At 43.3% G+C, this 21,549-nt stretch overlaps 1 protein-coding gene across 1 annotated transcript; it reads right to left on the bottom strand.

The window, feature by feature from the left end:
* Positions 1-63: 63 nt before the first annotated feature.
* LOC133123463 (MORC family CW-type zinc finger protein 3-like) lies at positions 64-15,086 on the bottom strand. The gene is given in 12 exon segments (XM_061233929.1): positions 64-513; positions 1,183-1,290; positions 1,465-1,562; positions 1,687-1,806; positions 2,552-2,680; positions 5,161-5,296; positions 7,557-7,692; positions 8,006-8,070; positions 8,072-8,101; positions 8,811-8,943; positions 12,332-12,404; positions 15,043-15,086. Coding segments are annotated over 12 exon segments (1,209 nt in total). The 5' UTR covers positions 15,082-15,086; the 3' UTR covers positions 64-371.
* Positions 15,087-21,549: the final 6,463 nt, after the last annotated feature.

Genomic DNA, 21,549 nt, shown 5'->3' with positions numbered 1-21,549 from the left:
AACTCCATTTATGGCACTTGTCACACTGGACCCAGTTCTGATCTGGAGACTTCCTAGAACCAAACACATATACAGTGCAGACCGTAAGTATTTGGGCATTTGTTGTGTTCGCTCTATACTCAGTTGAAATAAAACAATCATGTGTGCTGAAAGACTTTCAGATTTAGGGGTCCATATTGTGTGAACCATGTAGGAATTACAGCCTTTTTTATACAGGCCTGTACTGCTTGTTTTGTGAGCTCTTTTCATGGCTACAATTCCTATACTGTTCACCTAATATGGATGCAAAACCCCTTAAATTAAAGCTGCTTTATTTTAACTGTTTGTTTGCTTGAGTATCTGTTACTGTATCTACTTATACTGTATGTGACCTATATGTTTAAAAAAAGCCATGGGAAGCCATTCCGGTGTTTGTGTGACAGAAACCTTATACACGGCAGTAGCAATGTTGATCTGAAGTTGAAAAAAGGAATGCTTTCCTTAAATGCTGATGAGTCTGATGAGCTGATGAGCCTGAACATGGATATAATTATTAATGTCCTAGTTAGCACTTATGATGATCAGTGTTATCATCATAATATCAGTGCTAACTATCAGTGTTTCCCACAGTGGTTTATAGCTAAGGCTGTCCGCCCTAACAAAAAACAGCCCCGCCTTAACTAATGTTGGATTAAAAAAAGTAAATCGATTAAAAAGAAATACGAAATAAGAAATTTGATGTTTTGAACAGTTTAGAACAAATTTGAATTTGAACAGCATTTGCTGTTTTAAAATGGCATTGCGCAGTTTGTCAATGAATCGTATTGGAAAGTGACTAATCGTAACTCCATAAAATATAAGCATAATTTATCTAACATTTCGCTAATTATTAACCTAATTGTTGGTATTGCGAAACCATGACTTTTGTACATATGTTTGTCAACATTTATAAGTAGACGAGTGGCTTAGTTTAGTGAACTTAAATCTGATGAATAAACACTCCAGCTACCCCAGCACCCCCAGCACCCCCCCAGCCACCACCTTAACAGAGGAATTTCAGATTGCAAAGTTCAATACATTTCAGGCACATCGTTATTTCTTGCTTTAAGCCCTGTGGGAAGTAAAGTTCGATGTTCAAGTTAAGTACAAAGTTGCTTCCTTTGAGAGGGTGCCCACAGCAAACACACAATGCAGAACACTCACTCGGTGTCCTCTATTGCCAAGTCGCAGCTTGGATCCTTTTTCGATTTTATGTAGCGTATTTCACACCAGTATTCCTCCAGATTCTCCCCCAGCTTCTGTTTTACTTTCCTGAAATGGCCACAGAGAACTGAATTGTTGTATTTAACACAAAAAGGGGGCTCTGGAAAAACAGGGCTGAATTAAGTTGTACCGGAAGTTACATGGTTAACATCATTACTCCTGGCTTCAGGATGTCACTCCTGTCAAGTAATTTAAAATGTGGTCCAAACCAAACCTGGTTACCTGTACTCCTCTGTGGCATCAAAGTCCTGCTTGTTGTGTGTTGGTGCGAGGAAGTCGCACTCTATAATGCCGATAACTCCCATAGCCTTCGGTGTGGCCTTTGCGGAAACAGAGGAATTCCCAAACAAACAAAAAATGGATCCACAACGCTAACAATGCTACAGTTTTTTTCCGAAAACCTCAGATTAAATGTACAAACATACATTCCAAACATTTTCCTACCTTGCGCTGGCAGCCAACACGCTCATACGCTCGTATCAGTCGATTTTTGTAGTACATCATTACACCACAATTCTCCTTGTTTCTGGTGTTGTACCCAAAGGTAATGTTGATATTCTTCTTCTGAAGGAGGAATTCAGGGCAACAACATCAAAATATATTTTGGCAGCCAGGAAAGGATCATCCAGGTGAAACATTGCAAGACCGCAGGTGGCTTCTATGCGGCTTCATAACATTAATATTCACTAGATAACTGTATTCAGCTGAATATTTAAGGAATAAACACTCAGTGAGCACTTTAATAGGTATGTATTAGACTTATTTTTTAGACTTATTGGTCTGCTGCTATCAACTTAAGAGGTTTGTGTTCAGAGATGCTCTTCTGCATACCACTGTTTTAATGTGTGGTTATTTGTGTTACTGTCACAGAGCTTTTGCCCACAGAACTGCTGCTCACTGGATGTTTTTTGTTTTTCACACCATTCTCTGCAAACTCGAGAGAGAGAGGTGAAAATCCCAGAAGATTAGCAGTTTCTGAGATATTCTAGCCCTGTCTGGCACCAACGATCTTTCTACAGTCAAAGTCACTTAGATCATATTTCTTCCCCATTCTGACATTTGGTCTAAAAAACAGCTGAACCTCTGAACCATGTCAGCATGTTTTTATGCATTTAGTTGTTGCCATATGATCGGCTGATTAAATATTTGCATTAACAAGCTGGTGTCGAGGTCTACCTAATAAAGTGCTCTGTGAGTGTATATTCATGAACAAGCCCTAGTCACACAGCTAAATCATATGTACACACACAGTGCAAAGCAACAGCTGAAATCACAGGGCAGCCTGTATGGCAACAGGAATAAGGGATACCAGAAATTGTGGCGTATATCGGTCCTTGCAGGTGAGAGCCAGACTTTTGGAGACCAGCTGAGTCCGCACCTTCTGTCCCCTGATGATGATCTGCATTCGGGGCTTCAGGTACAGAATGCTGCAGTATGCCTGCATGCACACCAGAGGAGGAAATGAAAATAAATACTGTGAGGAAAAAAACACAGGAAATGCATCTTGTGCCAAAAACTCAATGTTCAAGGCTGGTAGGAGTTGAGGATCGGCCCCAGCGTGTTATAGGCATGCAGGTTACCAAACACAGTTATTCAGCCAGCCTTCATCAGATGAGAAATAATAAGTTAGGTTGACTAGGACTGAAAACACTATGGGCTAGGTTCGCAGACACAGATTAAGCCTAGTCTTACACTAAATTGAATTTTGAATGGAGATTCTCCATGCAAAACTCAATTTAGTCCAGGAGTATTAGACCAGAGTGATGGAAAAAGGAAACTGTGGAGAGAAAAAAAGGAAATGCCCATGATCCAAAGCATTATGCGATGGACATCCTCCTTAGCTCCTCACCAGACAATGGTACTCCCCTGATCCTCCTGGGTGACTTCAACCTGAACTCAGAATCCACCCAGTCTACCTTTTTCTCCCTCCTTTCTTCGTTTGACCTTACCCTCACAACCCCCCCCCCCCGCCCCAACCAACAAAGCAAGGAACCTTCTTGACCTGGTCTTCACAAGGAGCGGCACAACAACCAACCTCTCTGTAACACCACTCCATATATCTGACCACTCCATCTTTTTTTCTCTTCCACTCTCCTCTAACACCCATCCATCTCACCCATCATCCACTGTCACCTGTCAGTGTAACCTACGCCACCTGTCTACCTCCACCCTCTCATCTGCAATCCTTTCTTCCCTACCATCTGCGGAGTCTTTCTCTCGACTGTCTCCCGACGATGCTGCTACAACCCTCTTGTCCTCCCTCTCATCTTCCTTTGATTCGCTGTGTCCCCTCACCAACAAATTATTCAGTCTCAGTCTCTGAGGGGCTCAGAGGGGCTCAGTCTCTGACCCCCACCCCCTATAAACTGGAGTCCCGCAGGGCTCGGTTCTATACACCATGTCTCTTGGTTCTGTTATCTCTTCTGTGACGAGTGTGGTGGTTGTCTGTTGGGTGTCATATGTATACATGTGGGCGCATGGTATGTAGTCACCTAGTTAGACACACACACACACACTCTCAAGCACTTGGACACGCACACACATATACACTCATACACATGCATTCATTTCACACACACAACATGAGCTAGTCACTGTTTGTGTGGTGTGGGGTCGAGGGCATGTTTAATTGTGTAATTGACAACAGCTGCTTCTCCTTTTCAGGTGCTGGTTTGCACCTGAATCCCGGCCTATATAAGGAGGAGTTGGCTACACCATGGCGGCTACCATTTTTCACACATTATGTTGTAGTTTGTCTGCACAGTCTTTTGTTAATTTTGTGTTATTCTTTCACCCCCCCTTTGGGAGGGTGAGATGCCTTGTTTTTGTATCTCTGTTGGACCTCACTCTCCCGAGGGGATGGTAATTATTTATTTAACACTTTTTCTTTTGGTTTCAAACAATTGTCTTGATGTCCCTATTTTCATATGTTTACGTTGCCATTGAGGGTTGACACGAGCTGGGGCAGAGTTGTCAATGGCACACGTAACAACTTCCCATGGCTTTTCTTACCATTCTTACACCGATGACACCCAACTCTTTCTTTCCTTCCCCCCCGATATCCAGGTCACCACACAGATCTCTGCCTGCTTGGCTGATATCTCTGCGTGGATGACTTCCCACCACCTGAAGCTTAACCTTGCCAAGACTGAGCTTCTCTACATCCCTGCTAAGTCCTCTCCGACAATCGACGTCTCACGGATTGTTGAGGACTTTGTAGTATCCTCCTCCCATACGGCCAAGAATCTTGGGGTGACTCTTGATAACCGCCTCACTCTGGCTCCACTGCCAGAACCTGCAGGTTCTTCCTCTACAATATACGCCGTATCTGTCGTCTGCCAAATGACTAAAATGTAAAAATAAACACCACCTCATCCATGAAACATGGTGGATGGGGTGTTATGGCTTGGGCCTGTATGGCTGCCAATGGAACGGGCTCACTTGTATTGATGTGACTGCAGAAAAGAACAATGAATTCTGAAGTCTACATCATTTTAATACGCTCAGATAAAATCAGATGCCTCCAAACGTATTGGATGGCACTTCACCATGCAACAAGACAATGACCCAAAACATACTGCTAGAGTAACAAAGGGTTTTTTTGACAGCCAAAAAGTGGAAAATCCTTGACTGGCCAAGTCAATCACTGGATCTGAATCCAATTGAACATGCTGAAGAGGAGACCAAAGGCAAAAAGTCCCCGAAACAAGCAGGAACTGAAGATGGCCGAGCAGAGCATCACCAGGGAAGATACCCAGTGTCTGGGGATGTCTATGCATCTCAGATTTCAAGCACTCATTGCATGAAAGGGATATGCGACCAATATGCAACCTTAAAAAGAGTAGTGTGAAACCCACACAGCATTTTAAAAAACCCTCACAGGTCTGAATGTGTACCCCTCATCACTGTGATACTCACACGCAGGGAGTATTGGCTCTCTGGTTCGGAGACCTTGTTGGGGTCCTGATGGTTGTTATCATTACCCAAATCCACACGTCGGATCTGTATGTCGTACCGGTCCTTTTCGAAATCAAACTCCATCTCCCTTCTGAACCTAAGAAGCATAAAAAAGCCAATGGACAGGCAAGTCCACCAGTGCTGTTCTTCAACTATAATGGGAGTGACTGAAGCGGGTGGCAAGCAGAGCTTGAAATTAATTTAAATAATCTAGCTAACTGAAATAATTTGTGAAAACAAGAAAGTATTCTAAACTAGAAATGTGCATTTCCTAAAGAAAATGCGGTCACGGTATTTCCACATTATTTTCTTGGTAGCGAGATTGGATGTTCTCATGTCATGTGTAATGACAAATATCCTATATCTGCAAGTCAACTATCTAGGAAGGTAGATCGCAAACTATTTTTAACGATAGGCTAACTAGCTAGTTAAATAGCCGGCATTACCACTGTATTTCCACTGTGGTGCAGTCTGTATTATGGCTGCATCTCATGAGTGCCCCTGTGTGGCAGGTCGTTTGGTGCCGAGAGATGCCCTCTGCATACCACTATTGTGACGTGCTGTTATTTGAGTTACTGTCACCTTTCTGTCAGCTGTCATTCTCCTCTGACCTCTCTGAAGTTTCCATTCAAAGAACTGCCACCAACCAGATGTTTTTTGTTGTTGTTGTATTCTCTATAAACACGAAAACTGTTGAGCAAAAATCACTGGTGATCAGCAGTTTCTGAGATACTCAAACCTGACACCAACAATCATGACATGGTCAAAGTCACTTCGATCACATTTCTTCCCCATTCGTTTGGTCTGAACAACTGATCCTCTAGAGTCCAGACCATGTTTCTATGCTATTATGCATTTAGTTGCTGAGACATGATTGGCAGATTAGTTATTTGCATTACAGAACTGGTGTACCTAATAAAGTGGTCTGTATGCTCATATGTATATGTAATGATAAACGAGGGGTTAATGTTTTTTTTTCTGATTTTTCAATTTTTCTCCCAAATTGGTTGCCAATTGTACTCAATATATACAAATTACCCATGTTATCTAGGATACCCCGCATACATACGACCACGTCACCCGGCAGCACGAATGGATCTAAAGATCCAGATAGCGGCACACGTTCTCCAGGCGAGCCTCACCTTCTACTTGTACACAGTGTTTTTATAGCACATACAACTCCTTTATTATTTTTTTTCCCCCACAATATGCGACTCTTCCGATCAGCTCGATTTGAGCAACCATAAACTGCACAGAAATTAACCATAATGAATCTGTGTTATTGCTGTATTTATATGTTTTGTCGTTGACCTGAGATTTTAAAAATATTTTTGCCGTAAAAATACATTGAGTTCTATGGGCAGCTTGTCCTCCAGCATGGCAGATGAGTCAAGATCACATGGTTCGTTACGTGTCCATAGGAACGATCCAGAGGAAAAGTCTTGTGTCTGTCATCTTTACCAGTGGTGTTTGCACAAAGTATTAAACCAGGGGTGACAATAATTGTGGAACCTGTTTTTTGAGGAAAAATCAAAGACTTTGGTTGATTCCATTGAATCATTAATAAAGCATACTACTTCTCATGTTGGAAAATAAAGCTTATGGTCAATAACTGCATTACTTTTTGTGAAGATTTATCAGGGGTGCCAATAATTCTGGAGGCCACTGCATATACCAAAATAAAATGCTCCATACTGAAATGCTTGTAAATATGTGTACGTGTGCATTATACAGTACTGTGCAAAAGTCTTAGGCACCTGTATAACAGGAAAAAGATTCTTTCAAAATGAATTCAATGAAAGGTCCTAAATAAACGTACTATACATTTTACATTACATTTCAGTAATTTGGCAGAATAGTTAACTGAATTAATAAATATTTTTTGTGACCACCCTGCATCACTTGCAGTTCTATAAGACAATCAGCGGGGAGGTTTTTCCAAGCATGTTGGAGAACTTGCCACAGTTCTTCTGCAGACTTTGGTTGGCTCCTTGCTTCTGATCTCAGACAGCCTTGATCAAGTTTTGATGTAAATGTAGTAAATTCCTTACAGTAATATGTTACTTTTTAAAATTAAATACAAAAAATGTCTCTGTAAAATTAAATATTTTGGAAAATGAATATTTGGAAATCTAAATGTGTTCTTTTATACTAACACACACACAAAAATAAACATATATATATAATAAAGTCTACGGTGCCTAAGACTTCTGCACAGAACTGTATATTAAATGTCAAATGTATAATAATAATTCGGCTCAAGATGCCCTACATTGTTTATTAACCTATTTTACAATCAAAGGGGATGTTGACATACCCGACATAATTTTTGAGAATGTTCAGTCATCAGCCCTCACCTGCGTAGGTTCCATGTGATGATCCTGGTTCCTGTGGAGGAATTGGTGGTATTGATGGCCTGCAACTCCTGCAGTAGCTCCTCCTCTGTTCCAAACAGTGAGTGTTTCAGAATAGCTTCCAGGCTATCACGATGATCTGGCACATCACTGAGTGAGATTAGAGGTCAAGGAAAATGAATCAGGCTGCAACTGTCAGACATCTGCATTTTTACCATTACTTGACCAGGCAGGTCAAATTGGAACTCAGTTCTGATTTACAGCGATGACCTGATGAATCAAAGTACTTAGGGATTACAACAGATGTACAGGGGGAAGGGTGTGTGAATAGGTGGCCAGAAGTAGAAAGCCAGTTACTGTGGAAAGTTTTTACCAGGAAGCCTCCCAAGCCATTTTTGTTTCTGTTTTCCACCCTGTGAAAGGATATACTTCTCTTCTCCAATTTAGTTTGCAGCAGATGATGGGCACCACAATATGCTGAGCCTGAATGGCTTTCAGGTACGTCTGAGACAGGAGCATTAATTGTCTTCTTGTTACTGTAGCCAAAACTAAGCAGAAATAAAGAAGTATGGGGTCAGGTTGGTGGCTTGGGGGTTTTTCACACACAAAAAATATCACACATATTAAAGGATCGTAAAACCCTTTAATGCATGCACAGTAACCTGTAACCTGTAATGTTCCAACCATTTTTGGTGTGATGGTGAGCAGGAGCAGGAGTGTAAACATGTTCTTCCATGGGAACAGTTCTGAGTTACAGCTTTACACACAGTACAGTAATACCTTTTTAGCACAATTTATTTGAAAATTACTTTTACTGAATATGTCCTCTCAACAATTCTTGCACAAATATGAGAAAGCAGATAAAGCTGATTGGAAAGGCGTTCAGGGCCAACAATAAGCACTTCTGTCTTGTAAGAATTTCATTGTTAAAAGTTCTGTGCCATCCAGTCTTTAACCTTAAAGCAGTCCTGTAAAGCAACCAATCATTTGGAATCATTTGCCTATTGTAAGAACACCATTACACAATTGCCATCATTGCCTCACAAATTGAAACACTTTTCCCATTTTAAAGTTGCAATACAGCAAGCTGGCTAGTGCCATAAATCCATGACAGATATAGCTCGCAATTTAACTTGGCTAACAGAATTAAAGCTGGGTTATTTGAACCAGCAATGCTGAAAGAGGTTATACAGTGGGTGGCTTATTCTTTTTTTCTGGCTGCAACTTCTTTTGATTACCCTGTTGACTGTTACTGACCTCATCATCTTGAGCATGTTGTTATAGTCCAGACCAGCCCCATTGTCACTGAAGATCAGGCAGTCCATTGTCCGTATCTGAGTCGAGTCGATCCATTGCTGTTTGGCATTGACGTCTGGGTCGTAGGCATTGTCTAGGAGTACAGTGATGGGATAATTAGCCTATGAGCGAGTTTCCTAACAAATCAGTGGCCCTGCTAATGCACGATTCTATGCAGTCTTTTATGCAGAAAAAATTGACTAAAGGCATCGCAGGGAAAAAAATACAGTCCTCTCCAAAAGAATTGTAACAAGGTCAATTCCTTTTTTTTGCTATACACTGAAAAAAATTGAGTTTGCTGTCAAAAGATGTACAGGAGATGACAGATACGAATTTCAGCTTTTATTTTTATTTTTTATTATTTATTTTTACTTGGAACATATCACCCTTTATACCAGACCACCCAATTTTTAGGTGAGCAAAAGTATTGGAACATGTGACTGACCGGTGTTTCTTGTTGCCTAGACATGTCCTGTAAGATTGTTTTGTTACACAAGAAAATGTTCTGAATGTCTACTCTTGGTTTTAGCCATGCACTAGTCCTATGGAGACTGCATTTGTGTTAGAAAAGATAAATCAACCTGAATACCAGAGAGCTGTCTTTGGGAGAAAAGCAAGCCATTCTGAAGCTTAGATAACAGGGAAAATCCAAAGTATTGAGGATATTTTTGTCGGGTAAGTATTATTGGCTATTGGCATTGAGACCAGGCAAATCTTCCGTAAATAATTTTTGCAAACTTGCACTGTCCGCATAACTGAAGTAGCTTGCTCTGTTTTAATCATGTGGAATGCTGTCTGATCTGTCTCCATCACTGCCCCCCCCTCTCCAAAAGCTATGCTGAGAGCACATGCACCATACTACCCCCCAGCCCCGCCAAACATTCCACATGCTAATGTTAGTACATGTTAATACATCTTTTAATTTGAATCTGCTTGTGAGTTTTGATGAAGGTTGATCCAACAGGTTTGTAATGGCAGAATTTCGTTTAACTTCGTAGGCCACTTCTAATTGAATACGGGCAGCAGGATTGTTCTGAATCGTGTCCTAGTTAGCACAGTTATCCACAATATCCAATTATGATGTACTCACACAAGGCTGTACCTATCAAATAATTAGGCGATTCAGAGTGCTGAACGTCAAACAAGCGCGTTGGCTGTTAAAATTGCTGGATTTGGAAATTGAGCATTATTCTGGCATACTGAGCAACAGATTGACCAAGGAAACCAGCAACATGGTGTTTCTCATGACAGATACATTGTGAGAGCTGTAAAGAAAAATCCCAAAACAGTGACATCACAAACAATCTCCACAGGGCAGGGATGATGGTATCTCAATTAACCTTTCGAAGAAGACTTAGAGAGCAGCAATATAGGTGTGAGTAAGTAGTAAGAATCGGAAGGCGATATTACAATTTGCAAAGAAGTAGAGAGATGAGCCACAAAAGGTCTGGAACAAAGTTTTATGGACTGCCCACGATTAACCTCTCCCAAAGTGATGGAAAGGCCAAAGTGTGGCAAAAGAAGGAATCTGCTCTTCTGGAGTGGGCTGACTAAACTTTATTGATGATATAACACATGATGGTCCTCCTACCTCTCTGGTCGCTCCTACCAGGTGACTTGGAGGGGCGCACTCTCCGACCCTCACCCCCTACGAACTGGAGTCCCGCAGGGCTCGGTTCTTGGGCCTCTCCTCTTCTCGCTATACACCATGTCCCTTGGTTCTGTTATCTCTTCCCACGGCTTCTCTTATCACTCCTACGCTGATGACACCCAACTCTTCATTTCCTTCCCCCCCGACACCCAAATCACCACACAGATCTCTGCCTGCTTGGCTGATATCTCTGCGTGGATGACTTCCCATCACCTGAAGCTCAACCTTGCCAAAATTGAGCTTCTCTACATCCCTGCTAAGTCCTCTCCGTCAATCGACCTCTCACTGACTGTGGAGGACTTTGTAGTTTCCTCCTCCCGTACGGCAAAGAATCTTGGGGTGACTCTTGATAACTGCCTCTCCCTGGCTCCACAAGTATCCTCCACTGCCAGAACCTGCAGGTTCTTTCTGTATAATATACGCCGCATCCGTCATCTCCTGACGGAGAAAGCCACCCAGCTCCTAGTCCAGGCGCTCGTCATTTCCCGCCTGGATTACTGCAACTCCCTCCTAGCCGGTCTCCCAGCGTGCGCCATCAAGCCCCTCCAGCTGGTCCAGAATGCTGCAGCCCGCTTGATCACCAGTCAGCCCAGGTCGGCTCATGTCACCCCGCTTCTCATTGGCCTCCACTGGCTTCCTATTGCCGCACGCATCCGATTCAAGGCCCTAGTGTTGGCATTTCAGGCTGCTAAGGGGACTGCCCCACATTACATACAATCCCTGATCACTCCCTACTCCCCAGCTAGACCACTCCGGTCTGCCAGCTCTGGTCGCCTTACGGTTCCCTCTCTACGGGCACCTGGCGGTCGAGCTGCACGTTCACGCCTGTTTTCCGTTCTGGTTCCTCAGTGGTGGAATGACTTGCCTACCACTGTCAGGACAGCAGAATCCCTCCCCCTATTTCGACGCAGACTCAAAACACACCTCTTCAAACTCTACCTTAGTCCTCCCTCCTGATTTACCCCGCCCCCCCCTTCTGATACCCCTATCCCTGTCTAACCCCACCACCCCCCCCCAAAAAAAAAAAAAAAAAAAAAAAAAATTGCACTTATGATGACGACTATATGTTTAGAACAGCAGTCCAGGTGTATTTTCCTAGTTCTGGATGTGATGCTTTGACTTGTGGTAGAACCTATGCACTTGTAAGTCGCTTTGGATTAAAAGCGTCTGCCAAATGACTAAAATGTAAAATGTAAATGTAGCAGCAGGATGAATTCAGAAGTCTACAAGAACATTCTGTCTGCCAACTTATAAAGAAATGCGTCCAAACTAATTGGGGGGAACTTCATCATGGAACAATGACCCAAAACACACCGCCAACACAACAAATAAACTACATTAGCAGGGAAAGGTGGAAGGTTTTAGACAGGCCACGTCAATAACCAGACCTTAATCCAATTGAGCATGCAAAACCCAGAAACAAACAACTGAAAGAGGCTGCAGTACAGGCCTGAATCATGTCATTGTATCAGCTCAGTTTTAACCCTTGTGTTGCCTTAAGGGTAAAAAATGACCCACTACTATGTTTAACAGCAGAGAAAACCCTCTAAATGATCTTTTTTCAACTTGAAATTTGATGACAAAGTTTGTGATGAATGACAGGTTGTTTGTTCATGCAAAATAGATTTGAAATGTAAGCATTTATTTTCTGGGTCTAGTGAAGGCGGGTCATTTTTTACCCTTAGGATAAGGGGAGTATACAGAATGTTAAGGCTACACAAGGGTTAAATATACACACTATCCTATAACTGCTGCAATGAAAGCAAATTGCAGTACTGTATTGCATTTCATCAATAGATTCTGTGAAGGTCAAAAGGACAGGCCCACTTACCGATTAGCTCAGCAAATGCCCCAAAAGGCCAGGTGTGGCTGGTGGAATTGGCTTGTAAATATTGTTGGTTGAGCTGCAAAAAAGAACAAATGAGTGAATCAATGCACAAGATAGAAAGCTATCATTAGGGGAACCAGATGTCCAATCTTTCTGGGACATCCCCATATTCAAGCCCAATTTCCAAGCATTGAAACAAAATATTGATTTGTCCCATATCAGTCATACCATATTTCAGGTTTTATGACTGCAATTGCCATTATTATAGCTTCTCTTTGCATTCACCATGCGCCGCTCCTGAGAATCTGGTCACCATATAATGAAATATACGCCACTACTTTCATGAATGGTTCTTTGACAATAAGATCAACCTTTGTTTATCTTATGCCTGCTTTAAAAATTTCAGTTATTGATGCTAATGCATACCAGTAAAACAACTGTGCTGAGTAAAACATGGATCAGTTATTTTTACTTTAGTCCATGCTACTGATTTGGGAAGGTTCTAGGTTCGATCTTTGTGATACAGGCCTCAGGTGCACAACAGAATTACTTGGAGAGTGAGGGTCAGAGTAAATCACCAAAATTGAGTATAAAATGCCAGCAGTTGGTAGAACACCACAAGATGATGTCCAACGTTAAGCATGACAGCAAACATGTCACATCAAAATGTCAATATGGCATTATAAAATGACAACAAAATATTTCTGATCATTACATTACATGAATTTAGCATATGGTCGGTAAACCACGGTACACCCACATCCACATTTAGGGAGAGCAGTCCTCGTAGAACAGTTTGGGAGTGTGGTACAGTGGGAAAATAATGTTTTTCATATTTGGCCCAAGGGCGGCACGGATGGTGCAGTGGGTAGCACTGCCGTCTCACAGCGAGGAGGTCCTGGGTTCGAATCCCCGTCGGCCGGGGCCTCTCTGTGCGGAGTTTGCATGTTCTCCCCGTGTCTGCGTGGGTTTCCTCCGGGTACTCCGGTTTCCTCCCACAGTCCAAAGACATGCACGTTAGGCTGATTGGAGAGTCTAAATTGCCCGTAGGTATGAGTATGAGTATGAGTGTGTGAGTGAATGGTGTGTGCGCCTTGCGATGGACTGGCGACCTGTCCAGGGTGTATTCCTGTCTTTCGCCCAATGTATGCTGGGATAGGCTCCAGCCCCCCTGCGACCCTGATCAGGATAAGCGGGTTCAGATAATGGATGGATGGATGGATATTTGGCCCAATTCTGAAAATATTACCAGAGCCAGATTAATCCTTTTTTTAGATACGAACAACATTCAACCCATGCCTATGAATATGTACCATAATGACATTTCTGGAACATACCATGCACTAGCAATTTGACCATTAATACCGGAGTGAAATGTGAGATTTCACCCCATGGGTGGGGTTATTTTAGACACTCAATAGTTTTTACAGTGGGTATTTGAATTATGGAATAGCAAACTCTTCAGCATAATATTCACTATTCAATTCAATACATGGCACAATTTAAATCAAAACACCATGCTATTCCTGGAGATCACTAACCATGGTATACATGACATTGATTATGTGAATTCTTACTGTAGGAATTCGGAATTATGGGCGATTATATTCAATACATGGCACTATTTAAAAATCTATAAAAACGTAAATCAAAATGTTTTCAGGAAATACCACAAACACCTTGAAGAGGATCATGTCAGGTGTATATGGCATTGATTGTGTGACTTTTACTATCAGAATTTTGAATTATGGGATTGCAAATTCATCCAAAATGGAAATCGTATTCAGGACTCCTATTTTTAAAAAAATCGATTTAAAAAAATGATCAAACCGTTTTTGAATTCAAACCCATAATTACAAAATCTATAGTCGAATGTTGAAAGCAGTTTGAGTCGACTTTTGGCTATCATGAAATTTTAAAAAATCACCATGCATTAAAAATAATGACTATTTTGGACGATTCAAGGGTATTATTTTTATTATCGAATGTTGAAAAAAAACAAACGGTACCATTTGGAGTATTGAATGGGGCAGTTGGGAGTTCAGCTGTATAAAGGCCTCAAAACATTTACCGTAAACCGCAATGTACATGCCCACCAGACATTTAAGTGTGGATACTGACCGACGTTTTCCGAAGTGCGGATGGCGTGTCCGCAGTCGTGTCGCAGCTAATATGATTTCCAGTATGGAAAAGTAAGCCAGGAATATACATGCCCTTGATTTGAATGGAACCAAAGCAGGCGAAGTTCAGTTTCGGTGATAATACTTTGCATGAAGTATCAATTGAATCAATTGTTTCCACTGGGCTCATTTACAACAGGAAACAAGGTACAAACGGCACAAGATTTTGCGCGAAACGAAAGTGAATCCTACTTCTATATCCGGGCGAACATTGAGTAACGATAAAATGGAAGTAAAAAAGTAAAATCAGAGTAACGCACGAGGATCTGAACACTTGAATACACCGGTTAACAATTGAACATACAGAAAAAGCTAACCAAAAAGCTTTAACCAATCATCCATTATACGATATGCAAACTGTGCGTTACATTTGCCACGGCGGGATCACACTCTTCACAAACTGCTGGAGCGTTGACTTCGTCTACGTCTAAAATTTGTTCGACAGAATGGCACGCAAACCAGTCGTCCCAACTGCATGTGATCCCTCTCGCATGAAGGAATGAAAAATAGAGCACGACATTCTGTTTCACTTACCGCGCTTAGGGGTATATTTCCATCACGTTGCCATGCCATTTTCATTAGGCTAGAGTTCAGTAATGATAAAGTTCCCTGCCCCTTTCGGTACGTCAACATGCTTGTCCGTTTTGACAACGCCTAACATTTCATATCATTTAATAGTCCTTCAGATGTGCTTAGAATAGTTATCTTCAGCTCAAATGGGGCCACGCAATTTCCCCGCAGAAACATGTCAACATTCCAATACGGAATTTCAAATATAGTGCAATACGCATTTCTAATTTCACGACCAATACAATCTCGTCTGGTACAATAGCGATTTATTAGCAAATTAATTCTGTCATCTGATGCTGAGATTAGGGTTGCCACATTTGATTTGTGAAAAACCGGGACATTTTACGCGTGACGCGGGACGTTAAACTATATTAGCAAATATATTATGTAAACAGTTGTAGGACTCCCTATTGCCTCTCTTGCCTCTATTCGTCCTGACGCAGGTGCACTTTGTGGCAACCAGAGCGGGAATCAGGGAGATGTGCATATCATTTAGAGTGAAAAACAAGACCGTGCGTCTCAAGGGTTCATTTATTCACAAAAAGTAGGCTCAAACTAAAATGAAAAACATAGGTTCTTCCCCTCTTCTGAGGCACCTATGCGCAGTCTGTTACGGCAGGGCGGACAGAGGAACCAGAAGCAGACACAGGGGTGTGGAAAATGGAAAGTTTACTCACAGGTGATGGGGCAGACAGAGTGTAGTCACAAAACAAACCAAGGTCAAAATCCAGGGGGTCAGTCCAAACAGGCAGAGGTACAGAAATCCACAAAACACAAAGAATAGTCCAGGGAAGCAGGCAGGGGTCAAAACAGGAAAACCAGATAAACATATAACCAAGGGCAAGGACTCAAGGGCGAGGGCAAGGGCAAGGGCAAGGGCAAGGGCAAGGGCAAGGGCAAGGGCAAGGAAACAAGGAGGCTAGAACTTGGGGAAGGAATCAAGGGCTCGGGAACAGAAACAGGACGAGACGAACTAGCGCCGTGCGACTGAGAAGGACAGGTATAAATACACAGGGAAATGAGACAAACTAGGCGGGGCATGGGAGTGAGGGCGGTCTAACAAATGAACATCAGGTGAAACACATGAAAGGGTAATGGGACAATAACGAGGGGGAAAACAAAAACGCGGGCTGGATTCACAAAGACACACATGTAAAACAAACGGCTCTGGACTAGAGAGTAGACAATGCATAGATTGAAGACGTAGTGATAGTTAAGAGACAGGTGCGAACACTTCGCTGAAACAAACGAGAAATAAGGGATAGCATAGGAAGGCGGAGTTATAGAACAGCGCAGAAATGCTAAGAGATGCGTTAGTGAGTTAGTAACGTGAATATTTCTAAACTACCCAATAAAAGTGATTGTTAGTTAGTTAGACAGACAGTAAGTGTATTAATCGGATTAGTACTGTACAAAACCTAGATTAGTAGTGGTTAGTAAGAATAGTGCTTTACAACATTTAACTATCAAGAAAAAGCAGGAAGTAAGAATCGCGAGTTTAGAAAAAATGTTGAACCCCGAAAACTACCGTAACCACCCGAATAGTGGGGCACGCAGACAGGGGAGTGACTCGACTGGAAAACATTCAGACGCAGACATAACAGGGGAGGACCAGTGCAAAGACTAATGAAAATAAACAGAACCAGGCATGAAATATGAAAAATAATAAATTACAAGAATAAATAATACTAAACAATGATACACTAACACACAGAACACAGGAACATAACACAGTCACCAGCCCCACGGAGTTCTTCGTCTGACCCTGATCCTGACGCAGTTGCACTCACTCTGGACTCTGTCATTTTCCGGGGCAGTCGCTCAAAAAAGAGAACAATCCCAGGAAAACCAGAACGTGTGGCAACCCTATCTGGAGATGCGGACTACCGTGGCCTGCATGAACTAATGCTACGCTTAATGAATGCATTTATCAAACACATTCCTAAATAAAACGTATTTGCATTGCATTTGAAATCATTAAAATAATCCCACTCAAAACAGTCGGTTAGGCAACAATATCGGGGACATTTTGGATTCAAATTCATTTTCAATTTGACCAGGTCCTGGATCACCTATATTCAAATAATCCGACTCCATTAGCTGCTAGATGGCAGATTCATTTCAGATACAATGCTGAGCCAAAGTTACGTATTTGTGACTGAGCGGGAAGGGGTGTTCCATGCATTTTGCCTTCACAGGTTAAATTGCTATAATGTTTATCAGTCTCTGTATGTATGAATATAATAAACAAGCAGCCTGATGACAGTAGATTGGATTGAAAGATTTATTTGTATCACCATTTAAGCAGTAATTTAGGTCTTTTGATCATCTCACTTTTCTCCAAATTATGTTACCAACTCCCAAAGTATCATATATCCTATCGTATATCCAAATAACTCATGTGATCTATGCATACATCAAATAATAACATTTTACTTTTACACTTATATTCACGAAACAATCTTATAAATTGTGTTGTTTGTAAGAATGTAAGGAATATTTCCAAGTTATAGAATGATAGCTTTGTTTTTGCCAAATGTTTTAACACCCATTAAATGTAGGCTATATAATCTCAAACAAGCAAATATATTGCCCATGAAACTAATTTAGACATATCTACTTCATGTAGTTGGTAAGTTACATTATTGGCATTTGGCAGACGCCAAATGCAAGTTGGTTATTTGGTAAGTTCATATTACTATTTAATGCTTGCACAATCCACAGCAGTGCTTCACAAGGGTCCCCAATTTTCTTTAACCTTACATAATTAAATACATTGCATGTGTCACGTTTCAGGTCTGTCATGCCTTGTTTTATGTTTAATCATTTGTCTTGTCTCGTATTCATCATGAATTATGTTAGTCTAGGTTCGTCATGTTGTTTAGTTTATTTTTTGTTACGATTATTGTCTTGTCATGTCTAGTTATGTTTCATTATGATTATTTTACCTTGTTATGTTGAGTGGTTATCATCTTAGTTCGCTTAGTGTTATGTTTTGATTTATGTTTATTGTTACGTAGACTGGTCGTTGTTTAACATACACTTTTACATGTCTTTCCGCAAACCTTGCATTCCGGCTTTCTCTCTCTCCCTTTCTGTCACTCACACCCTAATTGTTTCTATTGCCCTTGTCTATTTACTAAATCTACTAATGCTAGATCAGGATTCGGTAATACTAACATACTAATCATGTGTTCATGTTACCTTACGTTTCTTGTGCATGTCATTTACTAATTTGCTAATGCTAGGGCAGGATAGGTTTATTACTAACGATTACTAATTACCTTGTTAACTTGTCATCCATCGCACCTGTTTTCCATTCCCTTGCTGCTCTCAAACTAATTGTCTACACCTGTCTACACCCGCATTTATAGCCCAGTCGCACTTCTGTTCTTTGCAAAATTGTCTGCCTCTTGTCCGTCAAAGCAACTCTTGAGCATTATTTACCATTGATTTCACATTAAGATCCAAGCCTGTTTTTCGACCACCGTTTATTGATTTCTGTTTCGTTGACCATCGCTTGTTTTTGACTACGTCCTCACCTACTGCTATTGTACCTTTGCCTCGCTGCTTTGTTTACGGGTACGACTTCCACATCGCCCTCGACTACGACCCTGCCTGCCGCCCGCCTGTACTTCTGCCCCGCTGACAGCTCTCCTGCTACTGGACCTCCCTGCACGTCTATCGACTACGAGTTTGCCTCTTCCCTCGGCACTGTTTTCGGATTATTTATTGTTTTATTGGCTGGATCTACGTGTATGGACTTTGCTTGTTTTGACCACGCTCCTGGGATTCGTCCCGAATAAAGCCCTGACGGGACTTTATATTACTATTGTTTCTGAGTTGTGCATTTTGGGTCCAACCCCCACGCACCCGTCTCAGAACAATTTCGCCACAATGGACCCTGCTGACTCTACTGCTATGTTCCACGCCCTCCAGGAACAAGGAGCCATAGTCCGGCAGCATTCACAAGGAATCTCAGAGCTTCACCTGGAGATTTGTGAACTGTGTGCGGAGATGAAGAGGCTCGCCGTCGCGGTCCTGCCACAACCACGGGAGGAGCCTACCCACCCAAGGTGTTCCAACACGCATCCAGCGACCAGGAGCCATCCCAGAGACTGATTGCTCTGCGCCAGGGACGGAAGACCGCGGCAGACCACTCCATCGACTTCCGCATTCCCGGGGCGGCCACTAATTGGAACGATGCGGCGTTGCCTAATCTCTTCCTGGCCAGCCTGAGTGAGACACTCCAGGACAATTTGGCGCGACTGGACCCCATCACCCAGTTCGACCAACTCGTGCGCATCGCGATCCGCCTGGACAACCGTGCCAGACAACGTCGGTCTGATAGACCGATCCTTCCCGGCAACCCATACCCCAGGCTGGGGCCAAGTCCTCGACTGGAGGAGTAGCAGTCTGAGGGATCCGAACCCATGGAGCTGTCCCGGGCCGGTACGAGGATCTCTACCGAGGAACTGGTCATTTCTGGAAACCATCGGGAGATGATCCAGTTCCGCGTCATCCAGTCCCCCAATGACCAACTCATCTTGGGATTACCCTGGCTCCAGAAACACAACCCCACGATCAACTGGAGTTCTAACCAAGTGCAATCTGTCCTGCTTGCGTTCCGCTCCACCACCAGCAGAGGGAGTACTAGCTCTACCACAGATTCCCAATCCCTACCTGGAGAAGGTTCCCACTCCTTACCATGACCTGGGTACAGTGTTCTCCAAGACACAAGCTCAGTCACTGCCGCCTCATTGACCCTACGACTGCGCCATCAAGCTCCTTTCCGGTTCGTCACTCCCCTCAAGTCGTCTATACAACGTCTCCAGACCGGAAAGGGAGGCTATGGAGAAGTACATCCGAGACTGCCTGGCTAACGGACTAATTTGCCCATCTTCCTCTCCCGTTGGCGCGGGGTTCTTCTTCGTTCAGAAGAAGGATGGCTCTTTACGCCCGTGCATCGACTACAGGGAGCTGAACAACGTCACGGTGAGGAACAAGTATCCTCTGCCCTTGATGGACTCTGCGTTCCACCCACTTCACGAGGCCACCATCTTCACCAAGTTGGATCTTCGCAATGCTTACCACCTGGTCCGTATCCGTGAGGGCGATGAATGGAAGACCGCTTTCAACACCTCTCTCAGACACTTCGAATACCTGGTCATGCCATTCGGCCTCATCAATGCTCCTGCTGTGTTCCAGGCCCTGGTGAATGATGTTCTTCGGGACTTGTTGGGCTGCCATGTGTTTGTCTACCTGGATGACATCTTAATCTACTCCACTAATGCCAAGGATCATGAAAACCACGTCAGGCAAGTTCTACAGAGACTTCTAGAGAACAGATTATTCGTCAAGGCGGAGAAGTGCGTCTTCCACTCCAACACAGTTGAGTTCCTTGGGTTTATCCTTGAGAAGGGACGGATCAGGGCAGATCCCAAGAAGATTCTGGCAGTCACCGACTGGCCCACACCCACCTCACGTAAGCAACTCCAGCGCTTCTTGGGATTCGCTAATTTCTACCGAAGGTTCATCCGATCCTATAGTCAAGTGGTCTCCCCTCTAACCAAGCTGACTTCCACTGCGTTGCCATTCCGGTGGAGCCCCGAAGCTGAGACGGCCTTCACCAAGGTCAAGAGACTGTTCTCTTCCGCTCCCATCCTGGTACACCTCGACCCCACCCGCCAGTTTGTGGTAGAGACGGATGCTTCCGACACGTGGGTGGGAGCTGTGCTCTCTCAGGTGGCGGCCGTGGACAACCGACAACACCCCTGCGCCTTCTTCTCCAAGAAACTGTCCCCGCCGGAGAGGAATTATGACGTGGGAAACCGAGAACTGCTGGCAGTCAAACTGGCGCTGGAGGAGTGGAGACATTGGCTGGAGGGGGCCGAGAAGCCGTTCATCGTTTGGACCGACCACAAGAACCTGGCATACCTCCAGATAGCCAAGAGGCTGAATTCTCGACAGGCCAGATGGGCACTGTTCTTCGGGAGGTTCAATTTCTCACTGACCTACCGCCCGGGTTCTAAAAACGTTAAGCCTGACGCCCTTTCCCGTCAATTCAACACCTGTTCTGAGCGTGAGGTTCCTGAGAACATCCTTCCTGCCTCCTGCACCATTGGGTCTGTCACATGGAGAATCGAGTCGGTGATCCAGAGGGCTCTACGGGAGGAACTCGATCCCAGGTCCAACCCCGGATTACGCCTATACCTTCCCTCAGCCGCTCGGACACAGGTGCTGCAATGGGCCCATTCATCCCTCCTTTCCTGCCATCCTGGCTTTACCCGCACCTTGGCTGTGCTTAAGTGAAAATTCTGGTGGAGTTCCATGATCCTTGACACCAGACGCTTCATCAAGGCTTGCACCACATGCGCCAGAAGCAAAGCATCTCACCAGGCCCCTGCTGGACTGCTTCAACTATTGCCGGTGCCCAGCCGACCCTGGAGCCACATTGGAGTGGACTTTGTG

Source organism: Conger conger, chromosome 3 (assembly GCF_963514075.1).
Source record: "Conger conger chromosome 3, fConCon1.1, whole genome shotgun sequence".
Classification (NCBI taxonomy): Eukaryota; Metazoa; Chordata; class Actinopteri; order Anguilliformes; family Congridae; genus Conger; species Conger conger.
The sequence above is the reverse complement of the archived record's forward strand: the minus strand, read 5'-3'. Positions and strand labels throughout refer to the sequence as shown.